The 10,215-nt window shown below is 35.0% G+C and overlaps 1 protein-coding gene across 2 annotated transcripts; it reads right to left on the reverse strand.

Moving 5' to 3' along the window:
* Positions 1-3,987: 3,987 nt before the first annotated feature.
* On the reverse strand, positions 3,988-9,919 carry LOC101258894 (L-cysteine desulfhydrase). 2 transcript variants are annotated; one of them, XM_004229127.5, is made up of 2 exons: positions 8,246-9,919; positions 3,988-4,165 (listed from the first exon to the last, which is right to left on the reverse strand). In XM_004229127.5, exon 1 carries the CDS (start codon positions 9,611-9,613, stop codon positions 8,249-8,251), a length of 1,365 nt encoding a protein of 454 aa, XP_004229175.1. In that variant the 5' UTR covers positions 9,614-9,919; the 3' UTR covers positions 3,988-4,165; positions 8,246-8,248. The 2 variants fall into 2 exon arrangements, with proteins under 2 accessions (XP_004229175.1, XP_025886553.1); XM_026030768.2 differs by having other exon boundaries at positions 3,988-6,772.
* Positions 9,920-10,215: the final 296 nt, after the last annotated feature.

Here is a 10,215-nt window from a genome sequence, read left to right on the forward strand (position 1 = left end):
GAATTAATTTACCACACTCAGTCAACTTTTATTTACACTTTTCAAAAAAAGTCAATCTTTTGATTTATTTTTATAATTATATTATATTAAATCAATTGATTTTGTAAATGAAAAAATTTAAATATTTAAAAATTTTACAAAAAGTATTATATATTGCAAATTTTTACATATCAATATGATAAAAAAAATTATCCTAAAATATTAATTAAAGTTTTTATAGTCTGCCTAAAACTATAAAGTATATGATTAATAGCGGATGGATGAAATAATTGATGAACTAAAATTACGAAATAATTTTCTTTAATTTTAAATTATAGTGTATTAGAAAATATTTATCTTGTACTCGATAATTATTGTAATTAAAATTAAATATATCTTGTACTCGATATATATATATATATATATATATATATACACACACACACACACTTAATTATAATTAGAAAAAGTTGTATTCTAACCTGATTTGTATTTTAAAAATTGTATTTTATAAGTTTGTCTAGAATTAGACACACGCACGCACACGCATAGTGCACAGCGCACACGCGCGCACGCACGCACACGCGCGCACACACACACATGAAAGAGAAAGAGACTTGGACAGAAAATTGTATAAAATGAAGTATAAAAACGAATTGTATAATTATAAGTGTATAAGACGATTATATACAATTTGAATTTGTATAAAACGATAAAGGAAGAAAGGCAAAAGAGACTTGGACATGGAATATACAATTGAATTGTATAAAACGAGAATGAGAGAAATTATGTACAATTTGAATTTGTATAAAACGAGAAAGAGAAGACAAAAGAGACTTGGGCAAGAAAGTACTTTTATTGTATAATTATATGTGTATAAGACATAGATATATGTATTTGCATGTGTAGATACAATTTTCTCTCGCTTTATACAATTAGAAACACAATTTATACAGTTCTATTGTATAAAACGAGAGAGGCGAGCGAAGGAAGCGAGCAAGAGAGGGAGAATGGCGAGCGAGAATATGAGGGAGAGAGGGACTGACAAACAGTTTGCTATGGAACACAAATAAATCAAAGGGTAGCTACTATATTTATTTTATATTGTTAGTTTGTCATTCTAAACAATGATCTCTATATAATTCATATTTGTATGCTATAGCAAAGTTTGCATAATTGTGCTCCGTAGCAAACATATATATGTATAATTCGTTATACATATACAATTGATGCGAATTGTATAAAGCGAGAAAGAAAAACAGGCTTGGGCAGAGAATTGTATAAAACAAAGTGTATAAAACGAGGCATACAAAACGAATTATATAATTATAAGTGTATAGGGCGATTATGTACAATTTGAATTTGTATAAAATGAGAAAGAGAGAAAGGCAAAAGAGTTGGGCAGGGAATATACAATTGAAACAAATTGTATAAAACGAGAAAGAGAGAAATTATATACAATTTGAATTTGTATAAAATGAGAAAGAGAGAAAGACAAAAGAGACTCGGGCAGGGGAGTACTTTTATTGTATAATTATAAGTGAATAAGATAAAAATATATGTATTTGCATGTGTATATACAATTTGCTCTCGCTTTATACAATTACAAACACAATTCATACAATTCTATTCAAAGCGAGCGAGAATATGAGGGAGAGAGGGAGTGACAAACAGTTTGCTATGGAACACAAATAAATCAGATGTAGCTGCTATATTTATTTTATCTTATTAGTTTGTCATTCTATACAATTATTCCAATATAATTATAGTCTGTTCTAGTTATGAATGTAACCAAATTTACTAGGATTTAAATAAAATTAATTATCAAGCTTCTTAATTTTAACAAAATAAAATAAATATCAATTAATTTTTAAGATGATTTTTAATTCATAAAATGCTACTATTTAATTATATATATAATTACATAAAAGCATACATTTATTTAAAAATCGTAAAAAGTGACAAAACCGTTTGAAGTTAAACTAAATCTAGCTGCAATTTTCTATACTTCTATACTACTTTAAGAGAACGTTTGGGTGGGAACAAGTTATCTCAGGAACAACTTAACCCACCACTATAATATAAATAGTGGAATAAATTATTCCAAACATGACAACCAAACAAGATAATTTTTCTTTATCCGATCAGTATCATTGATAAGCCCTCACACCAAACCATATGGTACTCCCTTATAATGCACGTATGACAAATATAGTAGGACAACTTTCACATATAGCAAACAAAAAATTCATATTTGTATGTTATAGCAAAATTTGTATAATTGCGCTCCATAGCAAACATAGAAACTGTATAATTCGCTATATATATACAATTGTATAATTCACTGGCCTAAATTGTATAATACGCTGGCCTATTTCGCTGCAATTGTATAATTCGCTATCCTATTTCACTGCAATTGTATAATTCACTGCCTATTTCGCTGCAATATTTGTATAAAATTTGCTTTGCATACAAATGAATCGAAGTAAAATGTATGTATATTGCAAATTATAAGTGTATAGGAAGAAGATATATGTTTTACTCTCGCTTTATACAAAAACAGAAACTTAATTTATACACTTCTGTTGTATAAAGCGAGAGAAAATTGTATATCACTGCAATTGTGTAATTCGCAATTGTATAATTCGTTAGCCTTTTTTGCTGCTATATTTGTATAAAATTTGCATTTGTCTACAATTGAATTGAAGTATAATGTCTGTAAATTGTATAATTAAGTGTATAGCACGAAAATATATATTTTAGCATGTGTATATACAATTTTCTCTCATTTTATACAAAACAGAAACACAATTTATACACTTCTGTGTATAAAGCGAGAGAGGCGAGCAGAGGGAGAGTGGCAAGTGAGAATGGGAGAGAGGGAACTGACAAACTTTGGCTAACGTTTGCTATGAAGCACAATTAAATCAAACCATAGCTACTCTATTTATTTTATGTTATTATATATAATTATCCCAATATAGTATATAATAAAAGGTTAGTAGGAAACATGCATCGAAGCCCACTACTCAGTTTGACAATATAGAATAGTGGAGAAAATTTGTGAAATCACTAAAGGGCGTCCAGATGAACCCCTTACGCTCACGCTACTTCACACTTGGACATCCTCTAAAGTCTAACCTAGATCCTTTATGTATAATCCCTTTTGTGTTATCTCAAGCCTACCAGAGAGTAAGATTTCCAAAAGCATTCCTTCGTCAAAATTGCACATAAACATAGCAGTAAAAGACCAGTAAATAAGATTCATACTTGAAAAATAACAGAAGAAGACAATTTCCAACAAGAAGTTGATTCTCTATATCGTTCCAATTTCATTCGGAGGGACAGCAAGAACTCTAAATCACTTCATGCATCTTTAAAGATTTAATCTAGCCATGCTTCATTTTCCTGCGAAGGAAAAAATATTTATTCTTGACACCTCCAACCGAACGTCCAATCCTTCTACTTAATTATCTGAGATGCATGTCAATGTCAGATAGCTGAACATCAATCTAGACCAAAAGGATGGAGAATTGGTTGGTTGAAGCTAAAAATAGCGGAGAAACGGATACACTTCCAGCGTGTAGTTCATGGGTGGTTTGGATAGAATGAAGTGTGTATTTGTCTACTAATTTTCTGGAGTAACATGAAAATGTGAATGATATAAAGCACTTCACTGGAATTCCCCAATTTCCTAAATGACTAAAGAGAGAGAAATGCTTGTAATCTTCTATATATGCCCAGAGCTTATATGGCACATATCAAAAAGGAACAAGTGTAGAACAAGAGGGGAGAGATCTTCAGCTAACAAGTACGTAGCAGACGAATTGCCATTTAGGGGCTCATTAAGGTTAGAAGATAGTTTAAAGCTAAGGAGCAAGGATGTACCTAAAAGAAGGGAGTTTACGGCCCTATGTATAGTGACTATTTAGGACGGAAGAAAAAGTCAAGGAATTCCAGGTATCAAAAAGAAGCAATGAAGTCTTTGAAGTAAGTACCACAGAAATATAATCACAATTCTACTTCCGAATTGGAACGATAATAGGTATTTATTAGCCGCTTACAATGCTGCTTCTACAAGGATTATTCTTGATAACCAGAAAACTTCTACAGCTTGTTTTTCCAGAGTACAGAACTCCATACAAACTAGTCAAACAACCTATCAATAAACTATTCGGAGGAATTCCTGCAAAACAAAACAAAAAAGGAATAAATAAAATTACCTACATAGCTTTCAATGTAGAAACTGATCAAATATCCAAATCCAATGAACTAAAAGCAGGTTATACAACTCAAAATAAATATGAAAATGAATCTTCACATGTACTACCATACCCAACTACATGAACTACAGAAATAGTCTTTTTGCTAAAACTTGGATTTTGCATGAGTAAACTATGTTCACAAAGTATTTTCTTCTTGTATCTAATGGAAATATAGTGTGAACACGTATCAAGAGAGAACCTCCTTGGGCAAGCTCCATATATGTACTTCTAAATTGTTCTCGGGGACGCAAAACCACCCAAATGCAGATGTTAGCAAAGACCAAAATGAGAAACCATTTGAAAACAAAGGCATTAGCTTTCCGTATCATCTACTGTACAGTGTAGACTGTGAACACATACATATCAAGAGAGAACCTACTTGAACAAGCTCAATATATGTACTTGTAAATCGTTCTTGGTGACACAAAACCACCCAAATGCAGATGTTTGCAAAGACCAAAAAGAGAAGACATTTGAGTACAAAGGCATTAGCTTTCTGTATCATCTACTGTAGACCAACAGAGGAAAAGAGAAATTTTGACAATGAAAAACATAAATTAGGGGGAGAAAGGGTTAAAGCAATGAATTGTAACGCCAGATATATGGTTGCTTCATTTAATCCTATGTCATATTATTAGATATGCATAGAAGAGATCATTGTTTCTCTTTTCTTTTCTTAAATTGGCTTCCTAATGCAACAGGCTACCCCACATCTTCTTTTTGTGAAACTGATAAGGTTGTATTCTTCTGCATTAAGGATATGCTGCTTACCTCCAGAAAGGGATAATTACAGATTTCCTATCAAATCTATAATTTAATCTATATCATTTATACAAAGTTGTTAACACCAAAGTAAAGATACTTTACAAATTACAATTCCATTTAACTTTGTGGATGGAATTGGACCTATCTTCGAACATCTTTCATTTCTCTCTCTCCAGACTGACCACCATACACATGATAGTTTAGCTTCCACAATCTCTTTTGACTCTTACTGCCTCCCCTCCTAATCCAGCAGCTCAACAGATCTGATGTATGTTCTTGCATTGTCCAGTTCATGCTTGTGATGTTGAGAAACACGTTTCAATGAAGGAAAAGATGGTTATTTGTTTCCGCTGTCAAGTTGCACAAGAAACACCCTGGGACCAGCTGCCTTTCATCTTTAGAACTTCTTGTGTTAGACATGCTCTTTTTATCACTAACCAGGTGAAGCACTTCACTTTTGTAGGAATACCAGAACAATATTTTGGGCCCCCTGCCATCCACTGTAGTCCAGTCCTCTTTTGTAGGCATTGTTGACTGAAAAGACTCCATCCTTACTCTGTTTCCACAGGATATTGTTTGTGGCTGTTGTTGTTACATTCACTCCAGCTGGTTTTTCCAGTACCGCTGCCATCCTCTCCACCTCCCAGTCATTAAGTAGTCATCTAAAAGATGTCCCATCCCTGTTCTGTCCAAGTCCAACAGTCACTCACTTTAGCATCAGGGTTCTCACAAATTAGAAACAAATCTGAAAAAATTCCCCAAGAGAGGTTTGATCTATCTAGCCATTTTTCCAAAATTTTAGTTTTGCTTCCATTGCCCACCTTGATATACATCTTTCCATCCATTTGTGACCATAGATTCCTGATTGGTCTCCATGCCCACACCCCATATGGTTCAGAGTCTACCCCCACATCTCAGGGATATCCATTCAGTTGGTTCAATTTCTCACCCTTAGTAGGTCCAGTTTCCAAAGTATCTGGTTATCCAGTTTCAAGAATTAAAATTGACCGAATCAGGGTCTGGTTTGGATAGGCTTTTACTAGTTCTGATTCTGAAATTTGAATTGGGCCAATTGGGCGCAAAGTTCTCCTTTTCTCCAATTTAACCCCCGACTCCACAAACCTTGTATCGGGCTGCCACTTGTTAAGCTGGATCCGACAACGATTTGCCCCTCTCCAATTCTACTAAGTGGATTCTTCTTGTCTAGAGCACACCTTGGGGTATCCATTCAGTTGGTTCAATTTCTAACCCTTAGTAGGTCCAGTTGCCAAAGTATCTGGTTCTCCAGTTTCAAGAATTAACATTGACCGAATCAGGGTTTGGTTTGGGTAGGGTTTTACTAATTCAACTGATTCTGAAATTTGAATTGGGCGCAAAGTTCTCCTTTTCTCCAATTTGGCCCCAGACTCCACAAACCTTGTATTGGGCTGCCACTTGTTAGGCTGGATCCGACAGAAATTTGCCCCTCTTTATCTCTACTAAGTGGATTCTTCTTGTCAATAGCACACACCTTGGGGTATATCTCAAATTAGGAGTTCAATAATAATCTAGAAAACAATTGTTTTATTTGTATACAATGAAAACCACATGGTCTTTTCATCAAAAAAATTATCCAATCCAAGATATGTTTGATGATTTACAAGTCAAAATATCTCATCATCATCCTCTCTTGCTCATCTACTGCAGTTTTGTAGAAGTCATCTTGAGAAGCACTTAAAACTCGGTGCAATGTAAGTTAGTCGTTTGGCCCCATCTGTGCCGCACTACAGTATATGCACCAAGAAGTAAGGACACACTTAATGCAAACAGATTATTTGAGGAAACACATTGAGTCTAACTCAATCTCAAAAGCTAGTTAATATGTGAGAAATATCAAAGATCATATCGGGACACAGCAATCATTCTCTCAACTATGTAAGGCATTTGAATCCCCGTATGCCTAGGGCTGAACATCTGAAGCATGACCATATGACATGGGGGACCACGTTAAATAAAACCTATAACATGAATTTGTTTTACTCTGTATATCAAAAAATATGAATGTACAATTCTAATACAACGATAAAAGCAAATTTTTATCCTAAATCAGCTTCAAAAGATAGCTCATAAGGTAAGGATTGACTGATACCATACAAGGAGAAAATAACATGTCCCAGCATATACACTAGAGAGATGACATGGATCATCTCTTACTGCATTCTACAAAGTATCACTCTTGTGCTGGAAGCTTTTAAGATGGTTCTGATACAAAGGACCATTCAAAAAAAGGGGAAGGATGCACTATTACTTGGGCCTTTACAGGAAAAGAGAAAAAGTAGATCGTGGATGTTGTTTTATAGCACTTACATAGATATTATGAGGTTAGAGAAAAGGAAGATCTTTGAAGGGGAAGAGCTTGTTTTAGTGCACAAAAAGCATAGCATCCCATCTTTAATGTCTTTTTGGTATATACCCATCAGGCTCTTATTTGTATAAAAGATTGGGTGACTTCCCTAGAGACTTCTGTCTTTCTGTAAATTCTCTATTTTTTGGTACCTCTTTTTTAGAATTAATACTGTTGTATTTCAGTGTTTTAAATATCCAAAGCAAAGACGCGACAAAATCGCTTAAAGTGAGAAGTGAAGTATGAGCTTACAATCAACAGGAAATTAAAAAATATCACAAAATCAACGAATCCAGTACATTTCATTTTCATCAAGAGAGTTTAGTACAATTGAGACTGTTTGGGATTAAAGCAACTTATTTCAGCATCCAGTATTGCCAATACCAATCCAACATCCTCAATGTTGAGACATAAACAAACTACCGATTCTTAATGAGATCACTTAGTACACAATTTTTTATTTTTTTTATTGACAAGGGAAACCTGCAGCCGCTATCCTTTGGGTGCGCAAGATTTAAAAAAAAAAGAGACTACAGTTCATTACTCAACAGCGACATGAGACTTTAACGGAGCAAAACTAAGGAGACAACAGTCTAGCTCGTTTACTATTCCAGTAAAATCAAAATACTTCATATATAAGATATATAATTTAAATATAGGAACAAGAAGCTTCTCTTTTATGGTACACTGCTCTATCCTTGGAAGCATCATCTTGTTTAAATGATTAGAAAGAAATATGACACTATGCACATGACAATAAACATGAAGTACAGCACACAAACTTGTAGATATCTAGTGTGCACTTAATTAACAATCATGTGTTGGAAAAAGAATTGTACAAGCACAACGATACCTCTTATTCTGAGTGAAGCATCTTACAAGTTACTCCGTCTCGCACAAGCTGAAGAATTGCATCCTTCAACTTTATATAGTCATCAACCTTATTGTAAACCTGATGAGAAATCCGAGCATATCCTGTCACGTAGCCATCACCATCCTGTAATTCCTTTATTTCCTCGTAGTGAATTGGGACTTCCACCGCAAAATGGTCACGCAAATGATTTCTCAAATTTAAAGCATCCTTATCGCTGAGAATCTTAAGGTTAACAGGCAAACCAACCATTGCCATACCTGGAGACATGTCAGGGGGGCAGCCAAGCGATGTTCCCCAAGCATTGGCCAACATTTGTCCCATTTCAATCACAGCCTTATGATTCCTCAACCTAATTCCCTCAATCCCACCCTCAAACCTATTTATAAATTCTAACACCTCAGGTATAACTAGCTGAGAGCTGTAGTCTCTCGTCCCTATCCATGCACTTTCAATGGCTAGTCCATTACCATATTCATGCGACACCACAGGATGGTGTAGATCAGGTGATACAGGTGATTTCCGACAATACAAAAAGGCAACCGATGGAGGACAGAAAAACCACTTGTGCAAGTTGCTTACATAAAAATCAGCTCCAATTTCTTTAACATCGACAGGAACACTGCCAATGGCATGGGCAGCATCGACAAATACTCGTTCAACACCTTCTTCCCTACAAATCTTAACCAAATCACGCACAGGTATGACAACACACGGCATTGATGTAATGTGATCAATGATAGCCAACCGAACCTTCTTTCCATTCGCTTTCCCCTTAGCCAAGGCTTTCCGAAACTCCGCAACAATCTCTTCCTCCGAACGAAGAGGAAAGGGCAAATGAACAACGATCACAGAACCACCAGCCCGGGTGACATAAGCTTCAATCGATTTCTTAACAGCCTGAAACGCACAATGGAGCATGACTACAGCATCTCCTTTCTTAAACCGTCCCTCCGCGAAAGCCCATCCAACATGTTGAAGAACGATAGCAGCGGCAGTAGTAGCGTTATCCACAAGAGATACCTCATCCACGTGCTCCGCATTAATAACATCCTTGATAATAGTCCGTGAATGTAGAATCCGCTTCTGAAGATGGTTAAGGAAGAAGTCATCGGGTTGCTGTAGAAAACGGAGCTGCCAACGCTTCTGAGCTGCGATGATGGATGCCGGACAGCTACCGAAGCTGCCATTATTGATACGAGCTATCCCGGTCTGATGATGGGCGAACTCTTCACGTATTTCGGAATCCGTAATGAGAGAAGACGATCTGGTGGACAGCTTAGGTTTCTTAGCCAAATGACTGTGGTCGGAGCCATTAGCTCGGTGGTCATCGTCGTTCGCCGGTTCCATTTAGGATTAAAATTCAGATTAGGGTTAGGGTTAGGGTTTTGCCTCACCGGAAGTGATGAGCTATAGGATATGGAGGTAACTGACTCTGCTACACATTTCAAAAGGATTGTTTAATTATTTTATTATTTGACGATAGAGACGTCCCATTTTGGCAACACAGAAAGACCGCAAAATTGAAAAATCATTCAACGGTAGCACTACTTTTATTTTTGTTGATGTTACTAGTATATTTGTAAACTATTAAAATTTTAGCCAACTTGAAATTACAGTCCATATTTCAAGTATGAACTATCAAAGAAAAATATGTTTATGCTACATTATTTATCTAGATAAAGTTCGAAAGATATACAAAATCTCAAGAAAATAATTTCCGCTATCAAGAATGATGAGATGGAGGAATGACAAAAGGAGACGAAGAGGGCAAGAGATATAGGTGCGCACACGATTGTATAGAATTAATTTTAATTTTTCTCCTTGAATGACATATTATATTAGCATTTTATCGTAATTTGACAAATTCAAGTATTTATAATTGGGCATAAATTTCAATTTTAGAATCTCAACCCAAAAGTAACAATTTTTGTATCTCCAAATATTGTAAC

Source organism: Solanum lycopersicum, chromosome 1, assembly GCF_036512215.1.
Source record: "Solanum lycopersicum chromosome 1, SLM_r2.1".
NCBI lineage: Eukaryota > Viridiplantae > Streptophyta > Magnoliopsida > Solanales > Solanaceae > Solanum > Solanum lycopersicum.